The sequence below is a fragment of the Nilaparvata lugens genome, chromosome X (assembly GCF_014356525.2).
Source record: "Nilaparvata lugens isolate BPH chromosome X, ASM1435652v1, whole genome shotgun sequence".
In the NCBI taxonomy this organism is placed as follows: domain Eukaryota; kingdom Metazoa; phylum Arthropoda; class Insecta; order Hemiptera; family Delphacidae; genus Nilaparvata; species Nilaparvata lugens.
In genome coordinates this window covers 7,332,959-7,348,653 of record NC_052518.1, presented here as the reverse complement: position 1 = coordinate 7,348,653, position 15,695 = coordinate 7,332,959, and the positions used below count along the sequence as shown (strand labels likewise).

Sequence of the window (15,695 nt, the reverse complement as noted above, 5' to 3'; positions counted from 1 at the left end):
ATAGATTAAACTTCCAATCAAAGATACTTAAAATTATGACTGACTACTTGAGTTCATCATAGAGCAGATTAATGAATTCGAAGTTTTGAATTCGTGATTCTTGTTTTGATAATCACAACCAGAGGCCGTGATATTGTCATGAGCTTCAGAATTTTTTATTTTAATAATATAGCTTGTTCGTAAAACATGCCTGAAGCTGTCATATTCGTTTTGAACTATTTTTGTCGACACTACAGTGAAATTTTTGAACAATAGTTATTAAAAACTTGTACTCACGAGTGGAGCATTTTTGGATTTTTCAAAAATAGTTCAAAACGAATTATTAACTTGCAGTACGTCATGGATAGTGAAATAGATGAGCTGTCATATTATTGCATATTGCAGTGCTGATGGAATATTATCAATAGAAAAAAACGAAATTAACAGATTAGGGCACAGATTAGAAACTTAGGGTAATAACATGAAATATTTGTGGGAGAACTTGTAGTTGGTTCTGCCTGGTCCCTCTAGAATAATTTTTCACCAATATTCTCGAGAAGAACAAACCAGAGTATCTTGAAATGATACAATACTTATGAAGCTGCTACGTGATAAGCTGCTCAAGCAATTTTGTTTTCTAATTAAGCTAATAGACCTGATGAAGATTTAAAAAATATGTTTCAGTAGAGGTTCTCTATAACTAGAGTCGGGTTGGAAAAACTTGAGGGTCTAGGAGTACCAAATTTCTAATTCCGACCCTGTATGATTTTAGGAATGGAAGAATTGACATAAAATATTCAACTTTGCAAGGACAACTTATACTTTTTTGTGTACACTGATATAATAGGACTTGAGGATAAGTGCAAAATACGTTCTTAGTCTGACTAAATGTGTTCTTATAATCGATAGTAATGTGTGTGTTTATCCAATAACTGTAGGCTACCACTGGTTTACAGCTGAAAATGGCTTTAAGTAACCAGGCTGGTCCACCAATTTATTCCTCGGAGTAGAATCCTTAACAATAGACCACGAAAATGTCGAAATTCATTAACAATAGGCGACCACTGAAGGGTCACTATGAATAGAACTTCTATTAACTTCTATCAACTTCTATTACTTCTATAATAGAAGTTATAGAACTTCAACCTGTTCGTCCATTGTTTTCGGCGGCCCCGTCTCCTTTCTTTCACCCACAAAATCAAATAATTTTTAGGCAAATAAATGTGGTTCAATAAATAAATATATTAATGGATAGTTAGACAGTGTTTGGAACTTGATGAAACATCGCGAACTAATAAATTATGAATAATTAAATTATAATCAAGAAGTTCATGGATGATCACACTGAACTATTACGATACGAATTGGAAGTTCATACCTAGACATTGGAGTAAATAGAACTTGGGTCTCGGGCCCGGAGAAAAAATAGCGGAGACATATAGACAACTCGAAGACTGCACTGGCCACATTTCCCAATCTATTGTGCTGTAATCAAAATAATATCAAATTTAATTCATTTTCATTTTCTCGTCACTCACATTATTGGTAACATATTTACAACGATGATTAGTACAGAATAAGTTAGTAAAAAATATAAATAAGTTAATAAAGATTAGTATCTAATTGAAGATTGTGTAAAGCAGTTATGTCACCATCTTCTATCATCTTCAAGTGTTGAACTCTATAGTGAGGTCCACGTTATAATGGCAATGGAGAAAGATAGGAGAACAACGAGCCGATCCTCACTGCCTAGTCAATGCCTTCTTGACAGGTTCATTAATGTAATATTAATGTTTAATCCTCGTTTAAAATAATCAATTATATTTTATTGTAGCAAGAAATTATATTTTTCAATAATTTAATAATGAATTTTCATAATTTAGATGAAATATTTTGTGAATTAATTATTAATTCTACATTTTTAAAAGCCGATCTGGCATCAGAGCAAAGCGAGAAAGAGATAGCGGTATCCGCTTTGTTGAATGATAGACAAGGATAGCAATACCATTGCTAATCAAGCACTGCCATTATAACGAGGACCTCACTATATCATTTTCAAGTGTTGAACTCTAGATTTCTTGCTCTACAAGCTTCCTTTATCGTACGGTAGGCTACTAATTGTATTTCCATTTATTTAATTTATATCATATTATTTTAATATTATTGAATAAATTTATTTAATTTATTTATAATGCAAATGACACTAATGTAATAACATTGCCAGATAAAATAATAAGGTAGTCCTTGTGCTATTTTTCTTCCAAATCTATAGGTGACAAAGTCCGAGATAAGGTTAGAATTATAGATATTATAATCATATTACTCACGTTTATTTACACACTACGCAATCTATAATAAAGTGATCAAGGTAGAGCGTACTGAAAAGCTTAGCAGAGAGCGGAGCAGTTTTGAAAAATGCATGCAGGCCCCTTTTCTAATGAGGGGAGGTTTTGCTGGCATATCCTCCCATCTACGCTCTCCTTTGCATCTAAGCCTCCGCTGTTTCCACCTCAGTGATGTAGATAAGGTCTACTAATTAACATGAAGGGAATTCAGGATCTTTGAGATAGCCAGCTAAGTCGAACTATTTGCTATTTAAATCATTTTTTTGTAATGTACTACTACAGCATCGATCCCGCAAACAGCAAGAGTTGAGTCTAAGGCTCAACTCACACTACCTCGACTAAAATCGTACGACTCCAGTCGAGGATACTCCAGTCTCTCGACCTACGACTTTCTTGCTCTATGTCACTACTTCAGTTCCATGCTACTCCATTACTAACCTTACTTAATGAAAAATATAAGATCCAATTAGTCACTACTTCGCATGTAACAAATTTCATAATAATTATTATGAATATATTGTCTTATCTAATTCTTATTATTTTCTTATCTAAAGTGATAGAACATCACTTCATAAAACATAACCTCACTTTCATTAAAAATGCACGGTTTTATGCAACTCAAGTCGAGGCTCGACCAACATGTCGATTCGACGCTCGACTCATACCCGGTTGCAGAGTCGTCACATAGAGTTAAAATCAGCATTTAACTTATTTATGACCCTATAACTCTACTTTTCGTTGCACAGATGTCAAAGTAAACTCAGCTCCCTAGACACATGATTTCGTTGCAGAGTCGTCAAAAAGAGCTGATTTATGTCTCCAATAGCTAAAAACGGTCATTCAAGTTATGGGCCCGAAGTCGTGCTGTTAAATCCAATATCTACTCCTGCCAAATGCATTTAAGAGTTTGTGATAGCTTTTTTTTTTAAAGATGTTTACGAAAAACCATCTGATTTTTAAGTTGTTTATAACCTCCAAATCGCTAAATATGGTGAGAAATCTCGCTAAAAGCCAAGAGTCGCCATATTGTTTATCAATTTTATGTGAGATCTTTTAGGTATGTTCACAGTGATGTCGATTGAAACTTTCCCCGAAGCCAAGACATTGGTTGAATAGAAGCATGTACGGAAAAAAATTATTAGAGCTGGAGTGTGACTTATGTGTGGTGCTAATTCGAGATATAGCTAAATGGGCTTCGTTAAACGACTGTGCAACGACCAACCATTTATGTCAGTGATTTTAAACTATGTTTCACATAGCTATGTTTGATTTTATGTGACGACTCTGCAACCGGGCATGTCTCACAGTCTGGTCGTGGAGACTAGAATCGACTCGCCTGAGTTTACCATTTGAAAACACATGCTGCGTCGAGAAGAGATTAGAGTCACAGTCTCTTTTCGACTTGAGTTACGTAGGTGTGAGTTGAGCCTTAATCCAACATCGTTAATACCCCTATGAAAGCACTGCTACAAAAGATACATAAATAATCGCTGTATTGTAGATAACAATCTTATCACGAGTAAGAGTTATTGAGAAACATCAATGATTTACCTGTTGAGAGCAGTTGAATTAGTTGAATTAGCTGACGTTGAGTTATCAAAATAAATCTGGCAAGTTAAACACTGCCATTGTGAATTTTCAGTCGAATTAACGTTATCAAGTACCCTGTAAATGTGTCTTTGCCCTGGTTTCCCTTCAGGAGCGGCTCGGAAATAGCTGAAAAATTCAATTTCTTTCTCATTTATTGCTGATAAAATAAACTATTATCATCAAATATATGAGAACTTTCCAGTTTGTGAAATGCCAGTGATCAGTTGATTAAATATCATGAAACTTTATCAAGTCACGTGATAACGATTACATAATCATTGTTGAATATGAAAATAATAGATCACAGAATGAAAGATCATAGAATTTAAATATAATCAAACTTTATCAAGTAACGTGATAAAGATTACATAATCATTGTTGAATATGAAAATAAAGGATCATTACAACTAACTTTTGAAAATTATCTATCTCAAAGCAAGATATTGATATTTTTATTGTGGCGTGTTATATAGTCAACAGACAAAATACCTGAGATGATTATACCAGATCAAAAATATAGTCCATTCTTTGTTTACAGAGATTTTTACTTATGAGATAAAGATTACGATCGTTCTTGAAAATTTTTGAAAAGTTAGGCCCTTCATATTTTAAAGAATAGAATAGAATGACTGCAATTATTTTATACCTGGGAGGACGAAGTTAGGGCGCAGTCGGCCCTCTCTTACACTTAACCCTCCAATACAATACTAAATTATAATTTAACAAGCAATACCAGTAAAATGAAACAAAACAAATCTATATTTTAAATGAAAAAAGTAAAATAATAATAATAATAATATAATAATAATAATAATAAAATAATAATAATAATAATAATAATAATAATAATATAATAATAATAAGTGGAATAGTTGAATAAACTTAAAAGTAGAGCATTCTTAAAATGAAAAATAACAAAGATCTGTTGGGAAATAAAAACAGAATTTATGACAGAATATATGGATAGGATCGACGGATATGGATAGGATGGACGGATAGGATCGAAGAAGCAAAAAAGAGCAATATCGCTACAAACCTTACAAGCAAGATGAGAAAATAAGGAAATTAATAAATACTTCTAGCATGAAATTAATTAATTTTGAGAGAGAAAAAGAGTATTTTATTTATATGTCTTTAGAGTTTACTTTTAAAGTTGAACTTGATTCTCTTAAGATGAAGATATTCTGATACTTATTCTTTTCAAGCAAAGTCAATTGAGAATCGTTTATAAGTAAGGCGCTTCATGTTTTTAATTATGAAGTTATTGAGATATATTTCCTTTTTAGACAAGCTTTTATACTTTTATGTAGTTTACTCCTGTTTGCAAGCATATTCAATGATCTATTAATTATTTTTCTGCATTGTAGGCTATGATTGTGAATATGCTGTCATATAAAATAAAACTTGAAAAGAAACAAAAATAGAAATTCAAGTACCCTTTTTTAAAAGTTGTTTACTTACGACATGTTTTGGCTATAAATGCCATTATCAAGTAATAAGGAGCTGGGTGCAAAAACGACCTCAGGCGGCTGAGGTCGTTTTTGCATCAAACGGTTAAAATCATTCTCCATCATTTCAAGCACATGCCATCAAAATCTCATCGCTGTATCTTGAAAACTGACCAAGTTATACGGAATTTTCTGTCAGCTTGCTGGCAGACTCTTCATATAATCAGTGCTGAACGTCAAGTCGTTGACTCTGATGGCATCGCAGCACTGCACCTACGGTTTGCTAGGTTATGCTTCAGGTTATTATGAGTATCAATCTTAATAGTTGAATAGTTTATATTCTAAACAATAGATCAATAAACGTATTGAATATATTTGAGAGACATGACTTTCTGCCTTAAAACTGTTGATGGATGCAAAAAAGACCTCAGTGGACTTATTTTCTATGATAAATATAAAAGTAATAAAAAGCTATTTATTCATAATTTCAGTAGCAAAATAAAGAGAAAATATTGAAATTTCATTGATATGAACACTTCTAGTGATTGGGTGTGATAATATTGAGATAAAGTATACATGCAATTTTCTCAAAACTACGTTTTGTGACTGAGGTCTTTCTTGCACCAAATTCCTAATTGAAAAATTTATTAATTATCAAGTTATTCTCCAATTACTTGATAATGGCATTATAGCTGAAACATCTCGTGAGTAAACCATTTTTAAAAAAGGGTAATTGGATTTCTATTTTTGTTTCTATTCAAAAGTTGCCCTAACGGAAAAATACAAATAGAACTTGATTTGATATGTTTCAGTTCGGTACTCACACTTGATGACTAACGTGGTCCCATGCAAGAATATCTGTAACGGTGAGTTGGCCGTGTGTGAGTGGCGTCTTCTGTCGTGTGTCGAGACGTATGTGACACACATGTGAATAGTAGCCAGCCTCTCCATCACGCACGGGAACGCGTGTGAGTAGAGAAGATGCATCGTCCGAAAACCAGACAGGACTTGGCTCAAGCCAACCGTCTTCACTCCTTTCAACGTGAGACTGCAGGAAAACCAGCAAAAATATTACAAAAAATCAAGAACTGTGATAAAGTGGAAAGTGGCTTATTTTTTAAGTATCTGTCCCTAAATCTTGATACACTCTACGAGACATGTTGGGCGATAAATTTTACAAAAAATCAAGAATAGTGGTAAAGTGGAAAGTGGTCTATTTTTCAAGTAATCCATCTCTAAAGTTTGATATACTCTACGAGACACGTTGCCCGATTTTGGTATCAGAGTCTTGCCACAGGTTATCCACAAGGCATGTCTATGGACCAATCCTCGTTTACGGGCCGGTTGCGAGACCAAACATCACTGGTATTTGATTTCCCGACAGAATAGGAGACTCCATGCGACGTAGTAAGGTTGCAGGATATTCTCAAATATTACAAAAAATCAAGAATAGTGGTAGTAAAGTGGAAAGTGGTCTATTTTTCAAGTAATCCATCTCTAAAGTTTGATATACTCTACGAGACACGTTTCCCGATTTTGGTATCAGAGTCTTGCCACAGGTTATCCACAAGGCATGTCTATGGACCAATCCGGTTGCGAGAACAAACATCACTGGTCTTTGACTTCCCGACAGAATAGGAGACTTCATGCGACGTAGTAAGGTTGCAGGATATTCTCATCGTGTGGACCTCAATTGAGTCTAGAAACGTAAGGTCCCAACGTGTTTTGACTGTTCTATCAGCTGTTTTGACTGTATATTTTCAACTGGTAGTAAAAAAGGAATTACTTGTTAATATTGAGAATTTTAGAGTAGTTGCTAGAAGATACAAGACATGGTGTCTTGAGAAGGCCTAGGCTATAGACCAAATCTATAGACAGTTTATAGAAAGCTGCGCAATTTGGTGTACTAGTGCGCGCGCATTTCCAGCGAGCTATCTATACATAGCACCATAGAAGCACCAAAGTTGCTTAATGTAAGTACGTAATCCAATATTGAGTAGAATTTTTTTATAGCACTACAGCCCAATATGAGCTTTGGCCGCCTCCACTACAGCTCTCCACGCTTCTCGGTCCTCTGTTGATTGTCTCCATCCTCTATATCCCATTTTTTGGATATCGTCTCTCACTTCATCTTCCCACCTTATTTTCGGCCTTCTTTCTTCTCAAATGTATCCTCTCTTTGGATATCATTACAGGTGAGTAGAATAAAATAATTTATACATCGTCGTATTCTTCATGGATTACTTTGTTTTTATTAAGCCTGTTCTGACATTAATCTTTTCCTCGGTCTGCCTATACATCTTTTGCCTTTTAGCTTCTCCAGTCATGCTTTGAATGCTTTGCACTTGAATTCCAAGGGAACAGAAATAACTTGAAAGATAAAATTACTTGAATAGTTTCCCCAAAGATTGATTTAATGCACTTCGAAACCAGAATAAGAAATATATAATGATTCTTCAAAACCAATTGTCAAGGGTCGCATTAAACTAGACAGAAAGATCGTGGCTTCACCAGTCACAAATTCGGAGTAATTCTCAATTTTATTAACTCTAAAAAAGTACTCTGAAACAAAGTAAACTCTCTGGAACAAATTACTCTGTGGTTTACTGTTCAAAATGTGAATTGTGAGTTTACAATGTACACGCATCACAGTGCTAAAATGAAAAAGTAGGTTTGACAATTATTTCCAATAAACTTTCATATAGTGCTTCACGAAATCAACAGAAATTTCAGAATAAGTTGAATGTAAAACGTCGGTGCCTTGACGGCTTGATCTTCAAAGCCAGTTACACACAGATCGATTTTCTGCCGTCCTTATGAATTCAATCAGATTGAACGGGATATTAACAAACATCATATGTTTGGCATCATCTGTTAAATCTAATAGAATTCATAAGGTCAGCAAAAAATCGTACATCCAAAAAACGATGTGTGTGTAACTAGCCTATGATCAACTCTGATTGTTTATGAAAAAAGAGTTTATGAAACTTACATCTTCACAAATCCATTTAGGAGCCGCACAGATGACAATCGTTGATGCATTCTGTCGCCGATTCAACCAGACAACGGCTATTCTCAAACCAGGTCCCCATGTTACACTAATGAGGTATGGTGTTCTGCAATCAAACATTGTGAACATATCAAACAATCCATTCATTATCACATACAATTAAAATTCTCATCAACACAAAGGCCTTTGTTGAATTCAATACTATTCAATACTTGCTAATAATAATTGTCACATACGTTTTAGCGGTAGAGAGGACTAAAAGGTCCTAACTCTGTCAAATAAAGAATGTTTTTATTTCATTTCACAATGACATGAATAACATCAATGAATATTGCAAAATTTCGATCATCATTAACTAATTTATTCTCTGTCGATACAGTAATATAATACGGAAAGGTACAACAGGCATATATACGCCCGAAGCTTGCTTGAAGTCATTTTATTCTAGTATGTGCTTGATAAAATGGATCTTTCATATTATATGCTCGATATTTACTTATTTTAATAAAAAGTCCTGAATTTATCTCATGTCCGTCCTCAATACAAGATTAAACCTGAGTTCGAAACAAGAAATAACTCAAATTGAATATTTCTCAGGTTAATTCTATCAGGAAAATCTACTTTAATTACACACTGAAAATATTTCATTCTAAATTATACCAACTTTAATGAAACGTATTGGTTGATTGATTCATTCATTAATAAAATTACAAATCATATTTATTTATTCGTTTATTTATTGATATACATATACATACATATAAAGGCTCACAGACAATACCATGAAGAGCCTTTTTTACACAATTAATAGATAACCATACTACATAATAAAGAAAACTTAAAAGATGAGAAATATAATGGAAAAAATAAAGAAGAGAATAAGACAAAAAGTAAATCAAAAATTGCTCATATGTAGTCATGACTGAGAGAGAGAAATAGGCTTAGCACAAAACCGCTCTTCTCCCAAATTTTATAAAACAAAAAATAAATTTATGAAGATCTCCAGCAAGTCAGGCACACAGAAAGCTCAGTCAGCCAATCAGAGGTTTCTTTACCATCTCCCATTCCATGACGCCTTACTATTGGTCGTTCTCTAAGCTCCACTCTGAAATGGCCACACCTCCAGCCAATCACAGACAAGCAATGCTAAACGAATCCACCAAGTGGGTTTCCAAGTTTGCTGGTAGAATGCGGTAGTTACTGGATGTTGTTCCTTCACATTCAAGTTCATTACTTTGATTTTATTGTAGTAATGAGAAAGTCAGTCTACATTAAACATCAAAATCATTGAAAACATTCAATGTACATGCTCTTGAATTTGGTTCTGATTCGAATGTGAATGGAATGGTATGGAACTACAGTAATAAAAATTGAACTCAATCAACTGATAAATAACTGTTAAAAGTTCAAAGAGCTACGAAATATTCATTTCGTTCGATTTCAATAGATTTGTGTTCTATTCAACACAATCTACAATACAAGATAGTATTGTTATCCAAAATATATGAATAGAAAATTTTACATGATGTACAAGGGTTTCTACTACAGTATTTTGTTTAAAAACACTTATTGAAATGGGCTGCTTTTAAATTAATAAAAAAAATAAAACTTGTAGCACCCTTTATTTATTAAAAAACTTAAAATAGTTGAACAACTAGTTTCGGTTCTAAAACCATCTTCAGGTTCTAAAATAAATAAATAAAAATTATTTTTAATAATTATTTTATAAATATAATTATTTATTTATTTTAGAACCTGAAGATGGTTTTAGAACCGAAACTAATTTTAAAATAGTTGAACAACTAGTTTCGGTTCTAAAACCATCTTCAGGTTCTAAAATAAATAAATAAAAATTATTTTTAATAATTATTTTATAAATATAATTATTTATTTATTTTACTTTAAATAAATAAAAATTATTTTTAATAATTATTTTATAAATATAATTATTTATTTATTTTAGAACCTGAAGATGGTTTTAGAACCGAAACTAGTTGTTCAACTATTTTAAGTTTTTTAATAAATAAAGGGTGCTACAAGTTTTATTTTGTTTTATTTAGTATTTTGTTTGTATCTTGTTTTTAGTTTTTTCTTGCAACTCAATAGAATATTAGCTATTTTATTTTAATTTCCATGTATTGTTTTTCAAATCGTATGTTCAATGTGCGTTATGAGAGAAATAATGGGATTTAGTTCCTGGTGCCCTCAAATATGTATATTTTCAAATAAATAAATGAAGTACTTCAAAATGTGAAAATTTCACTCGCAAATTGTTCAAAGTCACACCCCACTCTACAGAAATTAGTATAAACTTAAACTTATTATGCACCTTATTTTTAAAGGGAAAGGGAGTAGAGGAATAGTAGTATGATGATGATGAGGAGTGGAGGAGGAGGAAGAGGTGGGGGAGGAGGAAGAGGAGGAGAGCGAGGAGGAGGGGGATAGCGAGGGAAGGAGGAGGAGGATGGCGAGGAGGAGGAGGAGGAGGAGGAGGAGGAGGAGTAGGAGGAGTAAGAGGAGGAGGGCGAGGAGGATGAGGAGGTGGAGGAGGAGTAGAGCAAGGAGGAGGGTGAGGGCGAGGATGATGAGGAGTAGGAGGAGGTGGTGGAGGAGGAGAATATGAAAGAAAAGAAGGAGATGAAAAATAATTATTTATAAAAAGGATGAAAATTGATATTAATATCAAATGTCACTGAATACTATGGACAAGCTATTGTACAAATTAACTAAAACATGAATTATTCATACTTACCTATGTAGAGACATCACATTTTCTGATGGTCTGAGATGAAAATGGTTGATGTTTTCCTTTTTTTTCTCGCTCAGTGCTGTCAAATTGACAACGTAGACGGTGACAGTGGGGTTAACCGTTCCAGGCTGGAAATTAATAAAGGATTAACTTGAAGTTGTTATGGATATTATACTCTTGTTCACAACAATTAATCATGTGGATTTTTAATCTTCAACTTATCAACTATTGATAGTCAATCAAATTCAATCTCAACCAGCAGGAAATAATAACAGAAAGTGATAAAAACACTTGATACTTTTGATACGGTATTTGTAAACGATTCTCAAGAACTTTCCTAGCCAAGCACACGTTGGTACGGAAATACTAGTTCTATTATGAGTTGTACTAGAATAGGACTGGCTGCTGTAATTGTTTACAGTAAATAATACCAAATAATTTATGAATAAGATCCTTTATAAAAATAGAAAGAAAAATAGAAATCTTAGTACCCTTTTTGAAACATTTAATCACAACATGTTTCGGACATTGATGCGATTTTTATTTTTCTTTCTATTTCTATAAAAGTAGCCCTATACAGAAAAGAGATAAGATCCTTTATCTTTGTTTGAACCACAATCTATAATTACTTCATCTATAATCTACTTCATTTCTATAATCCACTTCATGTTAGGATCTCAAAATTTATCTTCTAAATTGAATTTTAAATAAGTCAAAACTCATTCATCTCTCAAATCACCCACGAACAAGTTTCACAAGAACAAAAAATGTAGCTGCATCCTAAGTAAAAAAAGTAGAATTTTAAAACCACAGGCTTGTATCCTTCAGAGATGCCATATTTCATGACTGTGATGAAAATGCATCCTCTTTAAAAATAATGCTATTTAATGGCAACACATGTGATCGAAGTAATTTTTATATCTCAGACTTCAAGCTTTATTTGCAGTTGATCGACAGTTTTCGGCTTGCAGAGTTATTGATGTACGTATTTTGAAGAATAGAATGAATAGGCTTGGTGAACAGTTTTATGAGACTTGTTCACGTCATATTGTCTTTTTTATCGCAATCGGTTTTACATTCCCATCATTTCCCTCCTCAATATCTCCTAACGAATCAGATTTCAGTAAAGTTATTAACCGTCATTGTCACAAGCTATTAAGTCGGGGAACACTTGATATAGGAACCCGAAAAACCAGGAATCCATTTAATTGGATTCAGAACCATATGTATCTTCATGGTCAATAATTTACGAAACAAAACAAACTATACTTTGTTCAAATTAACTTCCGACTTGGGATGGACATGCGCAGCAGAGGTAGGGATACAACGGCTGCTATGTTGCCGTTGTTTGCCGGCTATCGGTCTCTAATTTCCAGTGAGTATTTAAGAGCTCATGTTGAACTCAGGAAGTTTCCTTTCTGCAATCACAGTCTCGACTGACTCTATTCGACAAATTGACAACTTCATTTCTCTGCGCCGCAAATTCCTCCAAGTCTGAAGAAGATTTGCATGAAGTATAGAACTTTTTCCAATTTTTCATCATTTTTATTCTCATCCACTGTTTGTCGAAACATTTATAAAATGTTTTATACTTTTTCAACTATGTACACGAGAGTGTTCCTGAGTTTTCAATTGTGTTATTATATAGTTTAGTTTATGTAACTAAAATATAGTTATTTGGTTATTAACTACCAGTTCTTCTTAGATTCAACGTGAATTTTCAGTGGAACAAGAAGACTTGAATGGATAGGAAAATTCAAATAATTATTAAGAAAATAAAATATAGATTTTCAATACGGTAGAAAATAATTTTTGTTGTGCTGGTTTATTCTTACAGAATATTTTCAATTGATGAGTGTGTAATAAGATTTTTCATCGATATATTATATGAAAGCGAAATGGCACTCACTCACTGACTGACTCACTCACTCGCAGAACTAAAAGCTACCGGACCAAAAACGTTCAAATATGGTAGGTATGCTCTTTAGAGGCGCACTAAGAACGGATTTGGAAAAATTTCCAAAGATACGCCCAAAATCTGCGTTTATTTAGCGTTTTCTCAGCTTTATCGAGAACAAATGAACAGAAAATGTTCAAATTTAGTAGAGAAGCTAAGCTAGGGTGTAATAATGTTATGTTAGAAGGAATTTGAAATAACGTCAAAGATATGCCCAAAATCTGCGTTTTTCCAGCGTTTTTTTTGCGCTTTCTCAGCTTTATCGGAAACAAATGAACAGAATATGTTCAAATTTAGTACAGAAGCTCAGCTAGGGTGTAATAATGTTGTGCTAGAAGAAATTTTCAATAACGTTTAAGATACGCCCAAAATTAGCGTTTTTCCAGCGTTTTTCTAGCGGTTTTTGGTTTTTCTCAGATTTATCGAGAACAAATGAACAGAAATTGTTCAAATTTAGTACAGAAGCTAAGCTAGGGTGTAATAATGTTGTGTCAGAAGGAATTTGCAATAACGTCAAAAATACGCCCAAAATTAGCGTTTTCCTGCGTTTTTAGCGTTTTCTCAGCTTTATCGAGAACAAATGTACAGAAATTGTTCAAATTTAGTACAGGAGCTAAGCTAGTGTGAAATAATGCTATGTTAGAAGGAATTTGAAATAACGCCAAAGATATGCCAAAAATCTGCGTTTTTCCAGCGTTTTTTTTGCGCTTTCTCAGCTTTATCGGAAACAAATGAACAGACAATGTTCAAATCTACTACTGAAGCTCAGCTAGGGTGTAATAATGTTGTGTTAGAATGAAATTGAAATAACGCCAAAGATACGCCCAAAATTAGCGTTTTTTTAGTTCTTTCATCAAGTAATAGACAGAAAATGTTGAAATTTGGCACAGAGGTTTAGCTAGGGTCTAAAAATTTTGTGTTAGAATGAAATTGAAATAACGCCAAAGATACGCCCAAAATTAGCGTTTTTTTAGTTCTTTCATCAAGTAATAGACAGGAAATGTTGAAATTGTCACAGAGGTTTAGCTAGGGTCTAAAAATTTGTGATGAGGTGACTTTAATATTTCATCAAATATACGCCCAAAATCAGCGTTTTTCCAACGTTTTTTCTCAGCTTTTCTGCGTTTTCTCAGTACTTTTACTTTCTGATGGAATGAAGCATGCTCAAATGAAAAATGCAGGCTAGCTAAGCGAACCCGCTGATCTCATTTATGGACGATCCAGTCGGGGGTCCAGGGGCCGGAGCCCCCTGGCTAGATGGATATGGCGACCGAAGCGAGCCTGACGGCTAGTGAACTATAAACCAGAATATTCTCTTGGTGGGATTCGAACCTGTAGTTACGATGCGAAGACAAGACGAGAACCAAGAACAATAACAATCTTATGAATGTGTACACAAACAGCTAAAACCTATAACTGTTGCTATGGCAACCACATCTGTAATCTCTCCATTACACTACGCCCTTCTTATACTCGAATGGGATGAGCAGTCGTCTTATATTCCTCTCTGACACTCCACCCTGGGATGACAGACGCTCTGTTTCTTCTTTCGTCGAGCCATCCAATTACTCTATCTAACCTCTTCATGTGTCGTCCATAGTGTATCCGCTTGATCTTGTTTGAATGAAACATCTTATTCCCTTCCTATACGATATTAATACCCATCTTAAAGTTGTCTTATTTCCACATTTTCAGATTCGCTCTCTCCTCCCGACATAGATATCTTGTTCTTCTCTTGCAATTGTTTCAACTTATTTTTCTTCTTCTTCTTCTTCTTCTTCTTCTTCTTCTTCTTCTTCTTCTTCTTCTTCTTCTTCTTCTTCTTCTTCTTCTTCTTCTCTTCTTCTTCTTCTCTCTTCTTCTTCTTCTTCTCTTCTTCTTCTTCTTCTTCTTCTTTCTTCTTCTTCTTTCTTCTTCTTTCTTCTTCTTTCTTCTTCTTCTTCTTCTTCTTCTTCTTCTTCTTCTTCTTCTTCTTCTTCTTCTCTTCTTTCTTAATCTCTCAATGGTAACCTCTATTTCTAAGTTAATATCAATATTGTTAGAGCCATGGTGAATGGAAATTAAACTTTGTTACTTGACTAATCACAAAACAATCAATTAAAGGTTTTCTTTGGAAAACACAAAAATATTAGAGAATATTCACTTGTTATCGAATCATACATACTTGTTAATACTAACATAATAGTACTAGTAGCTCTGTGAACAGTAGACCTCGCGCAGTTAAAAACTACAGCATCCATTAGAGTGAATTATGTCCTGTCCTGACGTGTCCTGACGTGTTCTGACGTGTCCTGACGTGTCTTCTTCTCTTCGTTGACTTTTCATGACCACTCTCAACCTATCTGTACTTAATCTTTCCTGTTTTGCTGCCTGTTTATTGGTCAGAACCTTCTTTTTTCACCATTACAATCCAAGGTTTATCTCGGACAACTTTTTGTTGACTCTTCATCCTGTCTTAAGCTGCACTAACGTGGGAATTTTGCGTCATCACAGCGAAAGGCTTCCAGCATAAGTTTTGAGGTTAGGTTTTTGTCTCCGATTTTCTGTTGTTTATTTTTCTCCGCTGCGTCATTTATGATCAAATTATTTTTCTATAATTATAATTTGTATTACAAAA

General features: G+C 33.8%; 1 protein-coding gene across 4 annotated transcripts in view; it reads right to left on the bottom strand.

Moving 5' to 3' along the window:
• The window catches only part of LOC111064549 (inactive dipeptidyl peptidase 10-like), a 389,533-nt gene that overhangs the window by 14,612 nt on the left and 359,226 nt on the right, over nucleotides 1-15,695 (bottom strand). For all 4 annotated transcript variants that reach the window (XM_039442322.1, XM_039442323.1, XM_022352297.2 and 1 more), the window contains 5 exons: nucleotides 11,125-11,249; nucleotides 8,355-8,478; nucleotides 6,187-6,410; nucleotides 3,876-4,040; nucleotides 1,358-1,464 (listed from right to left, as the gene is read on the bottom strand). In XM_039442322.1, the coding sequence (XP_039298256.1) occupies nucleotides 1,358-1,464; nucleotides 3,876-4,040; nucleotides 6,187-6,410; nucleotides 8,355-8,478; nucleotides 11,125-11,249 (745 nt within the window). The remainder of the gene's footprint in view (nucleotides 1-1,357; nucleotides 1,465-3,875; nucleotides 4,041-6,186; nucleotides 6,411-8,354; nucleotides 8,479-11,124; nucleotides 11,250-15,695) is intronic.